We start from the raw sequence: 22,551 nt of genomic DNA on the forward strand, positions 1-22,551 counted from the left end.
TTCCTTTGGCCTTGACCAATGGACTGCAGCAAGCACCCACAAGGATTTTCACAATCTGGACTTGGTTTTCACAAAATACTGTTCTTGCTCTGAAGTCTTCATTTCCACCTTTCCTCTTTCTGACCATCACCTAACCTCATTTACTCTCTCTGTTCTCCTCTTCTTCTTCTCCATTTCTGCGGAGACTTGCGTTCCAATAATCTATTGGCTCTTGACACCACGTTGTGGTCCTCCATCTCCTCTCTGTTCCGCTACAGACTGACAACCTGGTCAGGAACTACAACTCTGCCCTATTCTCCTGTTGATCTACATGCCCCTCCTTATCTCTACCATTCTCACTCTCATAACCCCAGATCCTGGCTAAACTGCCACACAAGCATGCTCCGCTCCTCTGAACGCCTCGGAAGGCAATCTCATACTCTTGTAGACTTTCCTTCACTACAAATTGATCCTATCCTGTTTCAACTCTGCCCTCTCCCAGGCTAACCACACCTACTTTTCTTCACTGGCCACAACATAAAAGAAGGGAACCCGCACACTCAATAAGAGACACTAAGAGGATATGTGAATCAAAGTTATTTTACTGAAAAAAAGTATAAAAAATACCATACAAAGTGAATACACTTACACAGATGAGTAAGCTCAAAGCCACAATAATGCAAAGAATAAATCAAGCAACCTAGCCAAGGCCAATATTCTAGAAGATTTTAGCCTCTCACCAGTGATAGGGTGCCTGGGTAAGATCTAAACCACCCCTCTCCCCCCTGTAGGCGTTGTGATCAGTGATGTCACTAGTAGGTATAAATAGTAAGGATAGAAGCTTCTGGAACTCGGGTTCCTAAGAGACTTACAGTTAGGTCCGGAAATAATTGGACACTGACACAATTTTGATCATTTTGGCTCTGTACGCCACCACAATGGATTTGAAATGAAACAACCAAGATGCAATAGAAGTGCAGACTTTCAGCTTTAATTCAAGGGGTTGAACAAAAATATCGTATGAAATGTTTAGGAATTGCAACCATTTTCATACACAGTCCCCTTATTTCAGGGGCTCAAAAATAATTGGACAAATTAACACAATCATAAATAAAATGTTCATTTGTAATACTTTGTCGAGAATCCTTTGCAGGCAATGACTGCTTTAAGTCTGGAACGCATGGACATCACCAAACGCTGGGTTTCCTCCTTTGTGATGCTTTGCCAGGCCTTTACTGCAGCTGTCTTCAGTTGTTGTTTGTTCGTGGGTCTGCCTTAAATTTTGTCTTCAGCAAGTGAAATGCATGCTCGATCGGGTTGAGATCAGGTGATTTACTCGGCCATTGCAGAATATTCCACTTCTTCGCCTTAAAAAACTCCTGGGTTGCTTTCGCAGTATGTTTTGGGTCATTGTCCATCTGTAAAGTGAAGTGCCGTCCAATCAACTTCTCTGAATTTGGCTGAATCTGAGCAGACAATATACACACTTCAGAATTCATCCGGCTGCTTCTGTCTTCTGTCACATCATCAATAAACACTAGTGACCCAGTGCAATTGTAAGCCATGCATTCCCTAGCCATCACTGCCTCCATCGTGTTTTACAGATGATGTGGTATGCTTCAGATCATGAGCCGTTCCAAGCCTTCTCCATACTTTTTTCTTCCCATCATTTTGATACATGTTGATCTTAGTTTCATCTTTCCAAAGAATGCTGTTTCAGAACTGGGCTGGCTGTTTTAGATATTGTTTGGCAAAGTCTAATCTGGCCTTTCTATTCTTGAGGCTTATGAATAGTTTGCACCTTGTGGTGAACCCTCTGTATTTGCTTTCTTGAAGTCTTCTCTCTATGGTAGACTTGGATAATGATATGCCTACCTCCTGGAGAGTGTTCTTCACTTGGCTGGATGTTGTGAAGGGGTTTTTCTTTACCATGGAAAGGATCCTACGATCATCCTCCACTGTTGTCTTCCGTGGACGTCCAGGCCTTTTTGTGTTGCAGAGCTCACCAGCGCGTTCTTTTTTTTTTCAGAATGTACCAAACTGTTGATTTGGCCACTCCTAATGTTCCTGCTATCTCTCTGATGGATTTTCTTTTTTTTTGCAGCCTAAGGATGCCCTGTTTCACTTGCATTGCGAGCTCCTTTAACCGCATGTTGTGGGTTCACAGCAACAGCTTCCAAATGCGAATGCCACACCTGGAATCAACTCCAGACCTTTTACCTGCTTAATTGATGATGAAATAACGAAGGAATAGCACACACCTGTCCATGAAACAGCTTTTGAGTCAATTGTCCAATTACTTTTGGTCCCTTGAAAAAGAGGGGGCTACATATTAAAGAGATGTAATTTCTAAACCCTTCCTCCAATTTGGATGTGAATACCCTCAAATTAAAGCTGATAGACTGCACTTTAAGCCCATATTCATTATTTAACTGTAACTTGAATTTATTTTGGTACACAGCCGAAAAAACAAAACTTGTATCAGTGTCCAATTATTTCCGGACCTAACTGTAAGTGGAGAAGCCTCACGTGTAAATAGGTTCACAGTAGAGGGATAGAGTATGTACGTAGATGTATCCCCATTTGTTGTTTTGTAGTCAGACAAGTGCCCCCTGAAGTAAGGTCCATAGTTATGCGAGAAATGAAGCGTAGAGGCTCCCATAGGGGGGTCTGTGTCCCTTAGGGCAGCGGTGCGCCCAAAATTGGGGGGCACGACCCCCGGGGGGGGGGGGGGCGGGAGATTTTGCTGGGGGGGCGCGGGCAGTTGCAGAGGCCCCGCGCTCTTCCCCCAGGCATTTAAATTAATGCCGGGGGATCGCGTGAGGCCTCTGTAACACTTCACTTACCGGGATTCAGCCGTCTGTGACGCAGATACCAGGGGGAGGGGGCGTGTGGGAGCGGGACAAGGAAGACGGGGCGTAGCAGGAAAAGATTGCGCTCCCCTGTATTAGGGGTTGCCCATCACATTGCCCTTTGGGGCAGGGATTTTCTTTTCTATTGTCTGAATTTGCTGTGCCTTATTGTATTTTCATAATTCCCTGTACTTTATTCTTTGAGAAGCGCCGAGTACAATTTTGGCGTTCTATAAATAAAGATATACATACATATAAATACAAGATTGGATCCATTGTTAAGAAAGCATATTTTGGATGCTGTGCAAAGGGAATTAGTTAACTCTAAGCTCTGAATCTCTGCTAGTTGTGTATAGCTGCTCTTCTCTGGTGCCGAAGATGTTAAAAAGGGAAGTGCATGGTGGGTGGAGGAAGTTATTAGTGAGATAAACATCAAGAGACCATACACAAACTCTGCCTTAAAATACACAGCCGCTGGAGGAAGAAAATGGCACTGAAAGTATCCAGTTACTACAGGACACCATCGCCTGGCAGGAAAACACAAAGTGCTGCGTGAAGCAACATATTTGGCTGCAATAGTAATTCAGAGCAAAGAATAGTAAACAGGATATAAAGTCCGAACATCCTGAGAATTTCTTTTTAACCGCTATAAAACTGCATGGGAAGCAGATTGCTTTAAAAAAAAAGCTATAAGCCATATCCTAATGCCACATTTTGGAATTTAATGCATTTCCTGAAAAACATGGCTAAAATATAAAAGCCAACGTCAAACAATGCTGATAAATTCGACAGCATAAAAAATTATACAACCAAACCCCCAAATCTACTAGCCGGATTTAAACAGTGATGTTTCTGATAATGTATTATATATATATATATATATATATATATATATATTGGTGATTGTGCCAGCTTTTTCTTCTTAATACACGTTTTTTGATATTCCTGAGTGTATATATATATACAGTGGTTGACAAATCACCAAAAAATCTACTCGCCACACAAAAAAAGCTACTCGCCACCTAGTACCAAACGTGTGCTGCTTGGGCCAATATTTACTCGCCCGGGGGTTAAATCCACTCGCCCGGGGCGAGCAAATGTATAGGTTTGTTCAACACTGTAATATATATATATATATATATATATATATATCTCACACCACACGGGGGGAGGGGGGAGGGATGAGCTCTAGTCACATTCCAAGATATATATATCTGTCGTGGAACAGGATTTTACATTTCTCTGTCTCCCTTTGCAGCTCATAGGATTCATGTCTCCCTAGTTTAGCTGAAGTAGGAAGGAAGAGCCTGGGCACTACGAATTTCTGCTAGTGAAAAAAATTTATTAAGCCAAAAATGTATTAATCACACTGGCGTAATAATTTTTTTCACTAGCAGAAATCCGTAGTGCCCAGGCTCTTCCTTCCTACTTCACTTGGGATACCAACCAGAGATTCCTGAACCAGGAATTATTATTATTTTTTTTGTTGGGGAGTGCAGCATTCATCTTCTAATTTGTCCCTAGTTTTAGCTGCCTGCTATTTTCCCTGTCCCAGCAGCTAGCTGCATGTGAAAAGGCAACATTATTGTTACATGTTGTTTACACAGCCCTAGTCAGTGTTGGTTGCCTGCAATCTCCTATTCTCCTAGCTGAGAGTGGGCTATTGCTACCCCTCTGTCCTTGCTGACTGTTAGTATAGTCTTGCTTCACTTCTAGTGTGACCCTTGCCCCTCACTTCCTTTTCACCCTGGACTCTGAGTGAGTACCTGCCTGCTATTTGCCCCAGCAAGGCCTTTCTGTTTTAACACTGCCTGATACACTGCACTTCAGAGAGAGAAGCACTCTCTACCCACACTACATCTGCAAGTACCTTTCTTCCTGTCATTTTCCCTCAATAAAACTAAGAAAGACAAAAGGACTTGTTGTGCTTTGGAAGAGGGAAGGCATGAGTTAAGCTAACTGGAATTATTCATACATCATTCGTGACCCTGGTTCCAGGATAATATCAAATAAAAAGATCACTTGTGAGCACATTCACGTCTTAGGCAGGTCTGCAAACCTGCCTTTCACCATTATCCCCAGCATACACTACTCCCACTGCAGCAAGGGATCCTGGGAAATGGCATGCAAATGAGCACACGTGTCACCTTTTGTCTGAAAAACCATTGTTACATGGAGCCCATATAAACCAACTTCACACTGATGATAGCCATTAAGGTTATAACATGTCTGTGAATGGTTTCTCTGGCTTTGTATCTGATTACCATGCTGTGCTTTAAAGCTGTGTTAACAGCGAGCACTGGCTTATATGAGCTCCATCTAAGGCTGCGTTTATAGTGCCGGTGACATGACCGATGACGTCACCCGTCGCCGAAAGTTGAACTTTAAGTTTGAGCGACATCGCTGGCAACAAGGCCAGTGCCGTCACCAAAGGGGGAGGGCAGAGTGCAGTAGGCGCTCTGTGTTTAGTTTAGAGACAGTCACATGTGGCGACTGTCTCTCCCAAAATCAAATTTCACTGACTTCAAAATTTTGGGGCGCTATCGCGCTTACTATAAGCACATGCGACGGATTCAATGTATTTGTTTTGGTGCGACGTCACCGGGCACTATAAGCACAGCCTAAGGCCTTTTATTTTTCATGTAGAACACCTTCAAAACTTTAGGGTCGTATTATGTGCGAGGCCGTTCTATATTCGGTCCAATACGGTACTTACTGCATTCCCCACCCCACTTTATGCCCTTTTTATATTGTGTGCCCTGGGAAACAGGATCTTATCCGATCGATCACAGGAGAACAGATCGATCAGCAGCTTAGATAATGGCATTGCGCCTTGTAGTAGAGGGACAGTATGGAATATGCAAAGTGATTTTAGTGTAATTAAAAACAAAATGTATTCACAACACTGTGATATGGCGCAATATTTCATAAATCACGATTTCTCTATGATTTTTGTGAGCAAATACACCCTTACTCTCCAATCTGTCTCCTCTGTAGTTCCACGGCAAGGTAAACTCGCATTGTAGTAAGAAAGATACATCTGTGTAATCTAACTTGAAAATGTGATCTTTTATCACTACAGTGTGACTACGGCGTTATTTATTGAGTCCATTTGTATTTTAGTAATGAGTGATGTTCAGAACTACATCACTGAGGAAGCTTTTATAGAAACGCATTTGATGTTTTTAGAGCACCACAAGCCACCGTCGTTCACTCAGTCAGCTACCATCTAATTGGTTACTGACCTCCACAGACGTTCGTGCGCATGCGCAAATGTACTTCCAGGTTAAGCTTTCACCGCAAGGATGTCCCATCCTGGTTGTGCACGAGCCAGGAGAACCATAAGGATAGCAACAGGAGGAAAAATGGGGCATAAGGAGCGGATAAAAACGGATGCCGCCCAAGTCTCTACACTACAGGAGGAGGAGGAGGAGGAGGAGGGACAGGCGTGCATGGGCTGAACGGAGTCGGAATAAGACATGGCTGGAAAGATGAGCACACCCAGCAACAAAGGAAAGGGTTCTTTACACATTGGTTTAGACTTATTTACTTTATACATATTACCCAAGGGTATACACTGAAAAGTGTGCTTTTCTAACAATGTTTTAGACTGCCAATTTATCTTCCATATTTTCCCCTGCAAAAATCCCAATTTATTCCTTGTAGATTAGTCCTCGGTTTATTAAAATCTGCCTTTCTAAAGTTTAAAGTCTTTGTTGAACCCAAGTAATATGGTTTTTGATCATTTATTTCAAATGAGACCATGTTATGATCACTGTTTCCCAAATGTTCCCGGACTTGAATATTTGCTATTACTTTTACATTGTTTGATATTACCAAATCCAGTATTGCCCCTCTTCTGGTTGGTTCCTCAATAATTTGGGCCATGTAATTATCTTTAGAACTCCCAAAAACCTGTTTCCTTTTGTTGTAATGCTAATCTCATTGCCCCAGTCTATGTCTGGATAATTAGAATCCCCCATTATGCAAACATGACCTAGTTCTGATGCTTTCTCCATTTGCAAAAGTATTTTAGCTTCCTCAATCTCACCGATATTTGATGGTTTGTGGCACATCCCTACAAACATTTTCTTTGTACTTTTACCTCCACTGCTAATTTCTATCCACAAGGTCTCTACATTTTTATCATTCCTTCATAAACATCTTCCCTTATAATAGGTTTTAGACCCGGTTTAACATATAAACATACTCAACCTCCTCTTCTATTTGCTTGATCCTTTTGAAAAAGTGAATAACCCTCTAAATTAACTGCCCAGTAATGCGTTTCATCCCACCATGTTTCAGTAATGCCTATGATATCAACAGTTCGTTATCTGTTTCTTGTCCCTCCCCCCTCCATCCTAGTTTAAAATCTCCTCCAACCATTTTAACATTCTCCCCCCTAGCACAGAAGATCCCTCTTCATTGAGGTGCAATCCGATCCCTATAATAAAGATGGCACCTCTCAGAAAAGGAGTCGCAGGGCTCTAAAAAACCCAAACCCTACATCCTACACCACTTTCTTAGCCATGCATTTACCTCTCTAATCTCCGACTGTCTCCCTGGGGTAACGCATGGCACTGGTAGTATTTCAGAAAATACTACTTTGGAGATCCTTGCCTTAAGCTTTCACCCTAGATCCCTGAAATAATTTTTTAGGACCCTCCATCTTTCTCCAACTTTGTCATTAGTGCCAACACCGCTGGGTCAATCCCAGCCCCCGCCCAACAATCTGTCTACCCGATCCGTAATGTGCCGAACCAGTGCACCTGGGGGACAACAAACTGTTCGGTTAATGTGGTCATGGCAACAGATTGCCCTATCTAAAATCCTAATAATGCAGTCCCCTACCACCACAATCTTTCATTGTATCTGAGCATCCTGAGTCCCCTCTGTGCTTGAGGAATTATTCCCCTGGCTGCTAGAGGAATCAGTCTCCCCCAGCCTTGCCATTCCTGCTCTGACACTCCCAATATCTTCACTCAATATGGCAAATCTATTGGCATTGGCCAGCTCAGAACTGGCCTGCCTCGTCCTCTTCCCCTTCTAACTGTTATGTAGACAAATAGATCCAAAGAGGATCAGCAAGGTCCTCCACAAAGAATGCACTCATTAGCATGTAGGGGAAAAGGTACTAACCAAACGAGTCCTGCAGAGAATTCAACTGCTATGGCTCTTAAACTAGGATCAATTGAAAAATAATAAAATATTTATTGGTCAAATTACTGACAAATGTATTAAAACATAGGTAAATATGTAACAATGTGTATATTAAAATATTAAAAACCCCGTAGTGGAATTGTAGTGTACAGTATAATGTATGTGGGTGTACGGTATGTGACCCAGAGAACTTAATTAATTTGCATTAGTATGCTAGTCTCTGAAGGTAACACCCAAAATAATACTCTTGACATCAGTGTAGTAGTGGAAATAAAGATTTGTAGGTTGGTTTAACAGCCTATATTGGGATAAAGCTGTTACAATTGCTATGATAAATGCAACAAAAGTGACACCAATTCAATGAGTCCAAAAATGTTACAATGTAATTATTAGCTCTGGTTGCCAAAGCTGTTCATGTTTGTATATTAGTGTGTGTATCATATGGGTCAAAAACACAGATCTCTATGAATATGTAGCCAACGTGTCGCCGAAGAGCCGGCTGACAGCGGTAGGAGATGTTAGAGGCATCACGCCTCCCCCCAACTTCTGTAACCGCCACGCCCCCCCAGAAAATCTTGTGCCGCCCAGTTTGCGAACCCCTAGTCTACACCACTGGTGCACAATCTTTCCCTGCTGCGCCCCCTTCTTGCTTCCCTCCCTGCTCGCAACCCCCCCCTTACCTTCTCTCCGGCATCAAATGACGTCACGTTGCCATGGCAACGCATAGCCGAAAACAAGGTAAATGGAGTTGCACAGGCCTCATGCGATCCCCCTGGTGAAGTGCGCGGGTGGCCTCTGCAACCGCTGCGCCCCACCCCCCCCAAACAATCTTGCGCCCCCCAGTTTGCGCACCCCTGCTCTACACCAGAAGTCCCAGCCAAGGCCTGCTCAGTGAGCAGCAAACTCCTTTCAAGATTGTAAATGTCTCTTAATATTGCAAGTTTCCTCTTCAGATCAGCAATCTCTGACTCTAAAGAGACCACCCGCTCACACCTGTCACAGCGGTATGCTCTCAGGAACAGCTGCTCCAAGTGCACATACATGTGGCAAGATGAGCATTGAGTGGCATTCTCAATCATGCGCAGTTGCAACTATGGAGTTATAAGTAGTAACAATTAACTATACTTAAATATACTATACTCTCAATATACAACCAGCCCTCCTTGTGGTGCACTAGTTCCAAGCCTATGTTTATGTTAGTTTGAGTCTTTCCTTTTCTGGTTGGTCTCTTGGCCAACCAGATGTTGTATTAACCGATTGGCTGTCTTACAATATTCTGGTTCTAACTCCACACTTCCAGCCCTTGAAATCCACCTGTAATTGTGACGGTTCAGGGGATTCCTTCCTCTCCATGTGTCCCCGTCACCGCGCTTTCCCCTGCCTCTGATCTTTCCCCCTTGCCTCCTCGCTCTGCTCTCCCTTCCTCCTCCTGCACCCGTCCCTCTGCGGCATGCCCTGACGCACTCCCAGCTGCCGTGCGCGTTCCCCGCAGGGTGCGCGCATGTTCCCAAACACCCGATCCCCTCCGCGGCACTCTCTGCTCGCGGCGTCCCTCTGTCTCCCCTCCGGTCTCAATACCTTCTGCAGTCACTCCTCCGGTTCTCTCTCCGCGCGCTTTCTGACGCAGCATGTTCCCGCGCACCCCTTCCTTACAGAGGGCGCGCACACACGCTCCTCTTGTAAACCTCCCCAGACCTCTGGCTCCGCCCCCCATGCTGTACAGGCTATCTCCCTCTCTGATTTACCTGTCTCCTCCCTTTCTCCTTCTCCCCTATTCCTGCTGCCTCTCACTCTACCCTCTACTCTTCCTCTCTCCTCCATTGGTGTTCCCTCCTTTATAACCCCTGTCTGTCCTCTCACTCATTGCTCTGCATAGCTTCTTGTGACCCCTGTGTGTGCAGTCCTATGCTTGGTTCTCCTGTCTCTTTCAGCGTTTGTTCCTGTTCCTGCTTACCTCTGGATCTCCCTGGCTTGAACTCTGCTTTGTACTGGATTACCCTGCTCTCTCCTGCCCTTGAACCCTGCATCCGGATACGACTTCGCTGCCTTCTGTTACCCCTGGACTCTGGCTTACGGACATCACTATCCTGCTCTCTTTTGCCCCTGGACTCTGGCACACGGACATCACTATCCGAACTCTGAAACCCAAGGCGTTGCAAGTATACCTTAACCTTCTTTCTACAGGCCCGGCAACACACTACCACACTCCGGGCACGCTCTCACTGCTGTGGGTGCGTGTTATAACCGTACCCACCTCAGTACTGGGGACTGGCCAGGTCTGCGGGCATACAGGTGTTCCAGTAATCCAGTCACACAGATCAGGACACGCAAGCTCAGGATTCATTACAAGCCTCTGTTTTAAATAGGAAGCGACACCAACCAGGTGTGTTAGGTTAGCAATCAACTAACCACACCCACTAGAGGCTCAATCAGGCAAGAGAGAAAAAAAAATTTAGTAACAGGCTTTCAATTACCATACCATTTTAAAATAAATTAACCCACTGTACACTCCTTAAGTGTTGCTTTTGCATTAGTTGTATACCAGTTTGCAGCAAGGATACAGGCGGTCCTCGCTTTCCGATGAATGGATAGTACTGATGATTAAGCAACATACTATCAACATCTATGTTTCCCTATTTCAGACGTTGTCTCTCTCAGGTGGGCACTCATATTTTGTTCTTAGAAACAAAGGCTGCAACCAGCAATATCTTCATTTGCCATCTCTCAGAACCTGAATGTGACAAGACTTAGTGAATGCTGGTTTATAGGACATCTCTCTACTGTACGTTGCACTCTACACAAGTCGAGATACAGTAGCAATCTAACAAATAATACATCAACTGATTTGCATTTGTGCCATTGTAAATGACTTCTAAAGCAATGCATAGCTCACACTTCTATTCTGTGCTTGTGATTCTGTTTCCCCTCATATTCCTTCCACCCACAATGATTCTGCTCCACCCTTATATTCCAGTTCCTGTGTATCAGCTGATCACTCCTGGGAGCAGCTGCACTGTGTGTATGTGCAACAGGTGCTGGGGTCAGCAATTACGTGAGACCACAAGAAGAAATAATCAGAGCTCAATCCTTTAATCTCTGGGGCACAGCAGAAAATGCTTAAAGCTGCAGTTCAGTCAATATCCTGCATGTGTGTGTTTTTTTTAATAAATCAGTTCTGTAGTAAGAAAAAATACTTTTAGCATTTTCTGTTTTTAAAAAAACGACTTTGAAAGACCAATTTTCTTGTATTCTATTTTAACAGCCATTTGCTAAGGCACTGCCCCTTCATGTCCTGTCACAAGCCCTGGCACACCCCTCTGTCAGCCCTGCCCTCCCTCTAGCACTTGTCAGTGCAGGAATGCTCATGAATATTCATGAGCTTCCACTGCCAGTCAAGCAGATTATAAACAAATCCCAGCTTTTAATATGTCACCAAATTTCGACCTATCAATACATGGAAAACGAATTGACCTGCAGCTATACAGTTCTTTAGCTAATTAGAGATTGCACACATGAAACTATTGAAGTAAAAAAATAAATATTAAAAAAAAAAAAAAAAAAAAAAAAAAGACTGAACTGCAGCTTTAAGGGGCATCTTTAACCTTATGTATTGTCCTTGGTGCTTTTTCCCTCCTTATAAAGTGTTGTAAGCATTTAAAGCAGCTGTCCCTTTTAATGTATCTTTTGTTTTTTTTTAATCCACTGATTGTTATTCCTTTTATTTTTGGAAAATCTAAATTACAGTCGGCAATGTTATGTCAGTGAGCCAATGAATGAGGGGAACATTGTTATATTGTGCAGCATTCTCCTCACTAATTGGCTGCCTGGCCTGCATCTACAGTATTTATGTTTTATGCCACAAGAAACAGAAGAGCATTTACCCGGAGCCAGGGCTATCCCTTTGATGAGACAAGTTAGGTTCTGGTCTGCATCAATAGCAATAAATAAAGCTATTGAGAAACACAGGGATTCTGAGAACACTTAAATATTCAGGTCCCTATTTTTACATAAAGCATGTGTTGCCAGACCCCCCTCTCAGGCGCATTAGCGGGGCTGCAGGAGGGACCGGCATGGGGCTGGGGATCAGGCGCCAGCCATGTTTGTCCTCGCGCATGCGCGGGACACAGGTTGTGCGTGCGCAGAGATGCCAAGATCCCGACGGCCACAGTGAGGTTTGCGCATGCGCAGTACTGATGTGAGCATGCGCAGAAGCACGAGAGTTGCGGTGGCCATCTTGAGGCAAGCTCCGCATGGGAACTGCAAGTCCCATAGTACTTAGGGGCGGTATACCACATGGGCAGTGTTAGCCAATAGGGCTCCTCGGACCTCCTGAGGCAATATTGATACATTTGGCGCGCTCAGGACCTCGCGCTCAGTCGGTAGGAGGGTAAAGAAAGCAAAGTCATAGGTAGTGTCCAGAGGGCAGTGCTCCTCTGGAAAAGGCCTAGATTTGCCACTTAGGCCCCGACCATTGGTAGTTTGTGGCTGCTACAGGGCAAGGACATCTCCACAGTAGCCCTATCAGTGTTAGGCCCCAGTGACAAGATGCCGCGTGGTGACTTGCGGCCTGTGGTATGAGACCAGACCACCCCTGAGCTAAGAGACTTTTACGGTGAGACCCTCCAGTGGGAGCTCACCCCACGCAGAGGCGGACGCCTTCAGGGACGGATCGGACAGACCTACGTCGGTGGATCTGACGGATCCTTTTTGTTATTCGCCGGTACCTGGGTACTGGAGTGCCCGGGGCGGGATCACATCTAAGTGCACCAACTGGCAGGGGTAGAGCTACTCCCTACATTTTGGGTGGGGACTGACATTGGGTAAGGGGCACCAGGGATATTGGAGCCATGCACCCTATGTACTTTGGGGATACTCACCCTGTGTTATTGTATTGTGTGTGTGATACACTGTGGGGTACAGGTTGCCGTATCCTATGTTTAGTAAACCAGTTGATATACATGTGTGTGTTTACTATTGGTTCCTGTGAGGGGCTTATCCCGCTACGCTGGGATCCCTCGCAGGTGGAGGCGCTGCACTGAGGCAAACAAGAGATCACCCCAGGCTCCCAGCGGCAGAGGCTCAGGCCTTCTGTTAGCCAAGCAGGTAACGGCAGTGCCAGTAGTTCCTTTAGTGACGGGGAAAGGTGGCTACACATGTAATGTAAACATTTCATTCTGCAAAATCTGTTCTTCCTATGAGAGAAAATAGCAGCCATTTTATACACTCCCCAAAAGAATTAAAAAATACACGCCTGAATGTCCGGAATACAACAACACACAGAAGCAAGGAAAGAATCTCCATGGGACTGTGTGACCGTTACCAAACCAGAAACCTGAACAACAGTCGTGGATTGCACCTTCCGTAGCGAGGTGATACGTTTCACGTCGTGTTAGTTAGCTTAGACTGTCCTCAAGGTTGTTATTTTGCGTGTTCCAAGCAGCATGTGACTCAAAGGGTTCACGGATCTTTGGCGGGAGACTCGCATGACATACATTGGAGACTCAGAATGCAGACAAACACTCATCTTAAAGCACTAAAGCCCCAAGAAGCCTACATGAGTTTAACTCATATAATATTAGTATCTTGCCTACTGAGAAGTCCGGCTCTTTTTTCTTCTAGTGTTAAAAGAAACATGAATTTCTTAATCGTTAGCTTCTGAGGTTACCATGGTCACCTTTACACTGCACTGGGCTCTGGGGTAAAGCCTAATTATAACTTCCTGAACATAACATTTCAAACACATATATCTCCTGAACCCAGCATCGGATGTGAAAAATAAAAACAGCTTTAGAAAGGGCAAAAAGAGAATAAAATGCAATACAATGGCGGTCAGGCTGCTGCTGTAAACTGGGGCAAACAGACGGCATCCGGTGTAGGAAGGGTTTTAACCATCCACACCCCCGAAATGTTGTGGCTTGACCTCCGACTCAACCAATGGTGCTTCAGGCCCAATCCCTCTCACTCCCCCTGCCCAACAACTCGCAGAGGCCCATGGCTGGAGTCCTGGGCTCCGGCAAATAAGTAGACTCTCAAAAGCAACAGCTACAACACTAATCAATTTTTTTTAAACTATATGCATTGCCAATTTAAGAGATCCACCTTATCTACTACGTGGTGTCATCATATACAACTAGTAAACCAGAAGGGACAAATGGCTGGGAACTTTAGACTGCAGAACACACAGTCTTATTTAATTAAATGAATAACGAACAGAAAGAAAGAGGGAAAAGTTCCAACCACGGAACTAGTACCAAGGCTCATATGCTATCAGACGTTATTCTTCCTCTTCTGGGCTAAAGCGAGAGAGAACTGCAGCTTCCTGCTAAACGTCATATAATAACCATAATCACGGCATTGATTCTACTGAGCAGGATAGAGATTCAGCAGCTCACCTCACTGGCTTCTCTCCAGGACCCATGTTGTCTTGGAATCCCATCTCTTCCAACTTGCAGCGCCGGTACAGTTCATAATGCCTCGAGTGGGTCTGATCCCTTAGGTCTTCCATATTAGTGCAAATCAGCATCTCGCGCAGTTTTACAAAATCACAGTGGCTCTCATTTTCCACTAGTCAAAGGAGTGAAACAGAATAGTTACCCAGATAGATGATACAAGCACATTTGACACATAGCAAGATTTTGCTCCACTGCAGATAGTGCTTCAGTTTAACAGAATCACTGGTGTTTTCACCAAAAATAAATGCGGCTGCCCTTTTGTCCAGTGAAGAACGTCAATAAAACTTAAACAGACTTTCTCACTTTATACAAAGAAAATGACTTGGAAAACTTAATTAAGTTCTCAAGTCTGCCTGTATGTCTATTTTTAGTAGTTACGTGATCTTTTTGTACGGCTTTCACCGACGTCTCATATCTCTTTCATGCTATCTCTCTAGCTGTAACTTGTGTGTGTGCCAATTTCTGGTGCCTGATATTAAAGATTTTAGCAAACTGTGACTACAAGTCTCTCCTCAGCTTAAGTTCAGCCATGATTTGAGGAGCAATAATTCAACTGATGATAATATTCATTTTTTATCAATACTCAAATCTGGTTTGCGGTTAATGCAAGTTAAATTTGCCCACAGATAGGCCTATTCATTAAAGGGGAAACGTCTCCAATTTTCATTAAAAAACAAAAAAAAAAAAAAACCTGTTAAAATCAAATGACACAAAATGATTACATTTGTTTAGGTAAGCCAATTACACTCCTACATTACTTACACATTTTTTTTGTAACCTTATAACGGGCAATGATTTGTTTGCTCTGTTCACATTTAATTACATTTGATAATTACTTTGTTTTACTTTCCAAATCATTATTAGATGACTTTGGCTGCCAGCTCATTTAACCGATATATTCCCCAAGTGAATGTAAATAGTTTTTTCTCCCCTATTGATATTTTTTGATGCAGTTATTCAGTTGTAAATGTTATTGTAAGTGATCATCGATGCCTAAAAAAAAAAATATACAATTTTTGAGTGAAGCTTTTGTGTGAGATGACAGGAGTAATCCTCCAACCCTTAACTAAAAGGTTCCAATGCCAGATAATAAAATAACAGCAACAAAGCCCACAGTTGTACAGTGGGTACTAATGCACTGCAGGTCTCTGGCTGTGAATGTGCGTGTACTTTGCAGTGTGTGGTAGACCCGTCTGGGAACAAATACAGTAGGTTAGAATGAGCTGCCCATGTTATCTGCCTACGCAGCAAACTGCTTTCCAACGCAAGCTTCCTCCAGTGACAGGTGTTTTGGAACAGACAACAGGGATTTTGCATGAATCAATGTCTTCCCTTTCTATATTTAGTTTAACATTAACATGTTAAGTGATTTGACTTTCACAAGAAAATTGTTTCCTAGATTCATTTTCCATTCTGTTTAAAAAACAATAGAAACAAAAGCAATGACCTTTCAGAGTCTGACACAACTATAACTTCACAAGGTGAATGTTTTTTCCATTAGAGAAGCATCATGAGGGGGGGATGGGGGTGGGGCATTTTAATCCCGTTTAATAACTACATTTGGAAAGATTACAGCTGGGTTTTTAGCCTATGTTTATGTGCTATTGTGCAGTGAAACAGAGCATGTTCTTACCTTGTACGATACCCCAAGGGTACATCCGAGCTTTCACCATTTTGTTTCCAATCTTGATCTCCTCCATGCTTCCCACCACTGCAAATGGGAGCTGTGCCTAAAAACAAAATACCCGCATTCATTTTCTACTGCCTTTTACCTTCCTACACAAACAAGCAGATACTCTGGTGTCCATGTAAAATGTTCCTCATTTTTTTTTATGACTATTAAGTTCGTTTCTCAAGTATTACATTTGTACCCAACGATGGGTATTTTGCCCAAAAATATATGAAAATTAAATGAAAAAGAATAATGAATTTATGTTTCAATTAACTAATTACATTTGCAACTACTTTGTCAGTTATCTGATAATAACACGAAAATGATGTTAATGAACCTATACAACATATGCTCATATGCATTATTACCCTCTACCAATTATAACTTGTTCACTGCCAGAAAGTCACAAAACTAATTGCAGACTATTCTTTTTTTGGGACCTCTCCTGAAATGTTGGTGGTTAATGTAGCTATTTATACTTACATTCATGGATGAGTTCAGTTTACTAATGGTCTCATCGTAAGTCGGGAACTGGTATATCTGTACTCCGTTGCTGACCAATTCACTCATGAGTTTAATTTTGAACTTGTGCAGTTCTGATTTAGAAATCATGTCTGCTTTAGCTATGACCGGAATGATGTTCACCTGTGAAGAGAGCACATCACCAAATAAGGGATAGAACATGGAAGGTACTTTACACAGAATCCTGCCTACGGGAATCACTGGTGAGTCCAAGGTTGACAACGTTTACAATGCAGCACAAAGGCAGTTGTCTATGTACAGACTTTACAATGCATAGTATGTATGAATCATCTCAGAATAAACATGCTGCAAAATCAAGCACTATAACATGACAAAGCAATAGTATAAACACCTTAAAATTCAATGCCTTCCCTTATCTCTAGAAGTAGAGAGGTAGTCTTATCAGGTTTGTTCCCAAGGTTGGTTCCTTGAAGTCAACGAGTGTTTTTTGTGTGTGTTTATTTTCAAGGACTGAGATGAACAAAAATAAATGTTTTGGACAGGGCACTCACAAGCAAATAGTTATATTCGGCAGATACACTGGAAATAAACTATCCTACAATAAACTACAATAACAAATAGAAGGGAGAAGGAGCAACTCACTGAGTAAAGACACGGCCTCTGTAAACAATGACACTGAGTTTGAATCAGGGGAACCTGGTTGAATTCCCGGTGTCGGCTACTTGTGACCTTGGGCAAATCACATTGTTTCCCTGTGCCTCAGGCACCAAAATCATAGATTGTAAACTCATCTGGGCAGGGACTGTGTCTGCAACAATCCCTATGTGCTGCGCACTGCACACTGTACTGTAATTGTGAAGCGCTTTGAGTCCCATTGGGAGAAAAGCGCTATAGGAAATAAAGTTATTATTATTACACAAAACAGCTTGTCTTGATAAAGGTCCACAATGGGACACAGATGTTGACTCTAGCATTCATTATAGTTGGGGGAAAAAGGTGTCCAGAAAAAAAAAAATAGGGCAATGGAAGGCCAGAATAGTGTGGTGTCAATATGGGGTCAAATGATGAAAGACAAGACCTATAATACCTGCTCTGCAAATGAAACCCCAAAACACGAATTATATATCACTCCCACTTATCACATCTGTTTTGTTCCTAAAATCATCCATAATTCCTTCTATGTCAAACTGAAAAACCTATAATGTGGTTGTAACAGGGACTTTTCCCTGTTTAAATAAAGCAGCCGTAGCGCTCTGAGAATCCAGTAGAGAGATAGTTAATTGAAGCCACTCAATTAACTAGTCTCCACCTGGACTATTGAGAGCTCTGTAAAAAGCCTCATGTGTGACACAGGAGAGATTCCTTACCTCACAATTGGGCAGACATAAGAAGAAGGACAGAGCAGAGATTTCCTTAGCCAACTGGGCTGACTTGAGGAAAATATGATGTCTTGATGCACACAGAAGGAATGTATGCTGACAGCAAGACAAGGGGACAAGACCTCTATACCTGGACACAGAGAGTGCCATAGCACACAAGGATGCTGGCCCAGGAGAACAGAGGAGAGGCCTTCCCTACAGCTACAACAGCAGAAACAGATAAAGAGACTTTCTTGTTGAACTGTTGTATATCTATCTATATATATGTTTGGGTGGTAATCAGCTTAGCTACCCACCCAGTTAGAGAGGGCTGGAGTAAAGGGTTAGATATTCTCCAAAGCGGAGTAGGCCTTTATTTTGTTTATTTTGAATGTTTTGCCTTGTTAAAGGAACAGGCGCAATAAAGCCGGGATTTAATTTCACCCTAATTGGTCTCCATTAAATATACCTCTGCACACATCTCTTACAGTGGTGAAGAAGTATACTGTTGGTTATTATAAACTAGAAGAAAAAGGAAACCTAGTAAACAAGCACTCAATCACAAGGAGGGTATGTTGTTGTATTTAAAATTATTCTTTATTGTCATCAACGAATATAAAATATAGGGGTTTAAAATCAAACAGCATTGACTGACTGTAATCAGAGTGACATTGCTGTAACAGCTCTGTTGATTATACATATGGGAGATTCATGACAAATAGTCAGAATCTCATGCTGTATATAACAGCCTATTGAGGAATAGAGTAAAGGGGCCAGTAATTGACACTGCTGTATAGTAGAAACTGCCTGAACGGCCAGTGGTATCTGTTCGTGAAATATTCAGTAATATATAACTAGGTGGGTATGAACTGAAGTACCAGGACAATAAAGAATAATTTTAAATACAAGACAATAAAGAATAATTTTAAATACAATAGCCCTGGTACTTCAGTTCATACCCACCTAGTTATATATTACTGAATATTTCACGAATAATATATACAGCATGAGATTCTGACTATTTGTCATGAATCTCCCATCTGTATAATCAACAGAGCTGTTACAGCAATGTCACTCTGATTACAGTCAGTCAATGCTGTTTGATTTTAAACCCCTATATTTTATATTCGTTGATGACAATAAAGAATAATTTTAAAAAGAACATACCCTCCTTGTGATTGAGTGCTTGTTTACTGGGTTTCCTTTTTCTTCTAGTTTATGCCATTGTACCCTACCTAGTGAGCACCTCACTCTTATACTCTCTAGCTGTGCGGGGGCTCCCATCTCTGTGTGTAGCTACTGTTGGTTATTACAGTGAAATATAAGGCAGTGTAGCACCACAAAAAATCAACATGGTGCCACAACAATGGTGTGTGTGCCTGTGGCACTTGAAGCTATATTTTCTAGAGAGCTACATAGAGCTGACTTGTATAGAGATGATTTCCATCTAATTTTTTCCGTTAGTAGACAACATTGAATTGCAAATTCTCAATAACAGCAAGAGTCAATCAAATTCTGTGTCCTTTCTTCAACCATTGCCAGGCTTGGGGGTTCTGGGAAAATATTCTACGGGCATATATGGTCAAGACTTCTATAAAACCATTCTCTGCTTATGGCGTTTGTAGGTATATTTAAACTTAAAACATGGAGTTGACATTCCTCTGCGTGTCACTAATTGCCAGCTATGTACTTATCCGTCACAAATATCTAATCCACTTTAAAACTTAGTAAGACTATTTGATGACACAACATCCAATGCCAACGAGTTCAACAGGATTATTGTGTGCAGAATGAAAGAGTATTCTATGACGTAACCCTCAACACATTGCGATCGAGCAACACATGATCGTGATGTCACAGATCACGCGAATGCAAAAGGAGTCCTTCTCATCCATTCAGATCGTGTTCAGCGCTAGATGAGATCTCCCCTAGCACACAAGCAAAAAACCCATAACGTAGCTATTATGTCAAGGGACCACTGACATGCCAGACCTCATGTCAAGTGGCTATGTCATGCATTGCGACCATATTTTCCCCTGGGACATATGGGGACAAATTGTGCGTGAACGGCGAGCACCGACCGCTCATCCTCAAAACAGCAAGCGCTGAAAAAACTGGCCATTTTTTTTAAAAAGTCGGGACCCAGGACAAAGTCCAAAAAGCCGGGGCTGTCCTTACTAAATTGGGACGTCTGGTCACCCACTACCCATAAGCCTGAGTTTAACTCATATAATGCTAGTATCTTGCCCCCTCGATATTTCCTGCTCTAAAAAAGTTTAGCGTTAAAAATGATTCCACTGTATTCTTAATTTCTAGCATAACTACAGACTGCATTTGTCTCTGAGGAGACATCCATTTCCATCTTCCGGACACTTAATATTTCAACTGCACATATCTCCTGAACCAAGCATTGGATTTAACAAATGAAAACATCCACTCAGAGAAAAATAGATATTGTACAGTATAAGTGTATAAAATATTAATCTAAAATAATTACAGGCATACCCCGCATTAACGTACGCAATGGGTCCAGAGCATGTATGTAAAGCGAAAATGTACTTAAAGTGAAGCACTACCTTTTTCCCACTCATCGATGCTTGTACTGTACTGCAATCGTCAGATACGAGCATAACTGATGTAAATAACGCATTTGTAACAGGCTCTATAGTCTCCCCGCTTGCGCACAGCTTCGGTACAGGTAGGGAGCCGGTATTGCTAACAGGCGCAGGCGCATGCGCGAGCTGCCGTTTGCCTATTGGGCGATATGTCCTTACTCGCGAGTGTACTTAAAGTGAGTGTCCTTAAACCGGGGTATGCCTGTATGCACTCCTGTTTTAATATGTTTAGTTGTTTTTATATTTCTAAGGTGAAATGTCTCTTTACCTAATTTCTTAACCTTGTTTTTTTGCAACAGTAATGTTGATGCCATCATCATCAGCCAAACAAATGGATGACATGCTCATTTACATGTCATTCCCCAGAATCCCTTGCTGCAGTGGAAGCACTGTATGCGAAGAGATAATGGTGAAAAGCAGTGTTGCAAACCTGTCTGAGACATGCAAATGTGCTTACAAGTGATATTTTTATTTGCTATGATAAAATAAAAATTTCAATGAAGCTATTGAAAATAAAAATATTTATTTTTCACGGGAAAAGGAAGATTTTCACTTTAAGGTTAATATAATCTTTCTAGGAGAGCCAATAACATGTACATTAACCCAACTGCGGTCAGAGCAAAAAGGTTAAGTTCTTTTTGAACTGTACAGTGAATAACATCTAGTCACGGCTGGTTGTTGTTAATATTATGCTTATATATTAAGTCTAATACGTTTTGCCATGTTACACAGATTTGGTATGAGTATCCCCAATGTCTTATCACGTACTTCCCAGTTTGAACAAGAATTTACGCTTCAACAAACCCAATTTACACCTTTGAATACATAGGGGCCAATTCTATAAGCTTCGATAAGGGGAGAGACAGGGACTTGGAGCACAGCAAAAAGACAGGCTGGCGGCAGTGACTGCGTGCAAAAGCTTTATTCCGGCAACATTGCCATTAAAAACAGGACAGGTTCTCTGACGCGTTTCGTCTAAGAGACTTTTTCTCAGGCCGCCAGCCTGTCTTTTTGCTGTGCTCCAAGTCCCTGTCTCTCCCCTCCTCTTACTCACCTGTTCTGGGACGGATGCACGCTCCAAGAGAGCAGCGGTGAGGTCCCCTCCTCTGGAACAGACAGCCAGCAGGCACCAACGAGCCAGCTACACGAGTCCCTGCACTCCCTGCTCGAGGACCCGCCGGGAACACGTGATCCGCCACAGAAGGAACCGCCGGATGGGAGAAGCACTCCGGTCAGGTTAGAGATCATTTTCCTTATTATACGGCTATCCGAATTGTGCCTTATTGTGCTCAAAAGAAGTAATTCTCTATATAGGGGTACCTATCTCACTGCTCTCCTTTATCACCTCAAATCTGGCAAATCTGCCCTACCACTGCTACACTGAGGATTAAACAGTCCTCAATACCGACACCAATTTGAAGCACCACATTAGGGGTTAACTCCCTTATCTACCTATAAGCTTCGATAAGCCACTTATCGGCCAAAATGCCTTCCGCTATTCAGTAAGCCTCAATAAGTGGGCAATAAAGATATACATCGCCCAAATTTTCAGCAGTCAAAAAAAGATCGCCAGGTGAGCGGCAATAAGGCACTTATCGGGGGGTACTCGCCCGTTTTGGAAATTTTGCTATCACAGGTAATCGAGGCTTTCTGACTACGGTGATAGCAACGCTCACATTTTTTTATGAAAGCTTATAGAATAGGCCCCATAGGGTCCTATTCATTAAACTCCGATATTGCTGATGGAAAATTGGCCGAAAACAGCATACATGTACAGTATATATAAATGTACATATCGCACGGAATTGCGGTACTAACTCGCGTAATCAAAATCCGGTTTGGAAATGCACGTGCCTAGTTTAATAAATAGGTCCCCATAGTCATCTTGTTACACATTCATGAAGCGCTTGAAAGTAAAGGACTGCTTTGAAAGCACTAAAAATGTACCATGTCCTATGCAGTACACTAGAAGAAACCTAC

General features: G+C 42.7%; 1 protein-coding gene across 3 annotated transcripts in view; it reads right to left on the reverse strand.

Annotated features, from left to right (window-relative positions):
• Positions 1 to 22,551, reverse strand: part of LOC142489516 (septin-10-like) — an 85,531-nt gene that overhangs the window by 21,292 nt on the left and 41,688 nt on the right. For all 3 annotated transcript variants that reach the window (XM_075590443.1, XM_075590442.1, XM_075590445.1), the window contains exons 6-8: positions 16,599 to 16,760; positions 16,077 to 16,173; positions 14,384 to 14,555 (exon numbers count right to left, since the gene is read on the reverse strand). In XM_075590443.1, the coding sequence (XP_075446558.1) occupies positions 14,384 to 14,555; positions 16,077 to 16,173; positions 16,599 to 16,760 (431 nt within the window). The remainder of the gene's footprint in view (positions 1 to 14,383; positions 14,556 to 16,076; positions 16,174 to 16,598; positions 16,761 to 22,551) is intronic.

The sequence above is a fragment of the Ascaphus truei genome, chromosome 3 (genome assembly GCF_040206685.1).
Source record: "Ascaphus truei isolate aAscTru1 chromosome 3, aAscTru1.hap1, whole genome shotgun sequence".
NCBI lineage: Eukaryota > Metazoa > Chordata > Amphibia > Anura > Ascaphidae > Ascaphus > Ascaphus truei.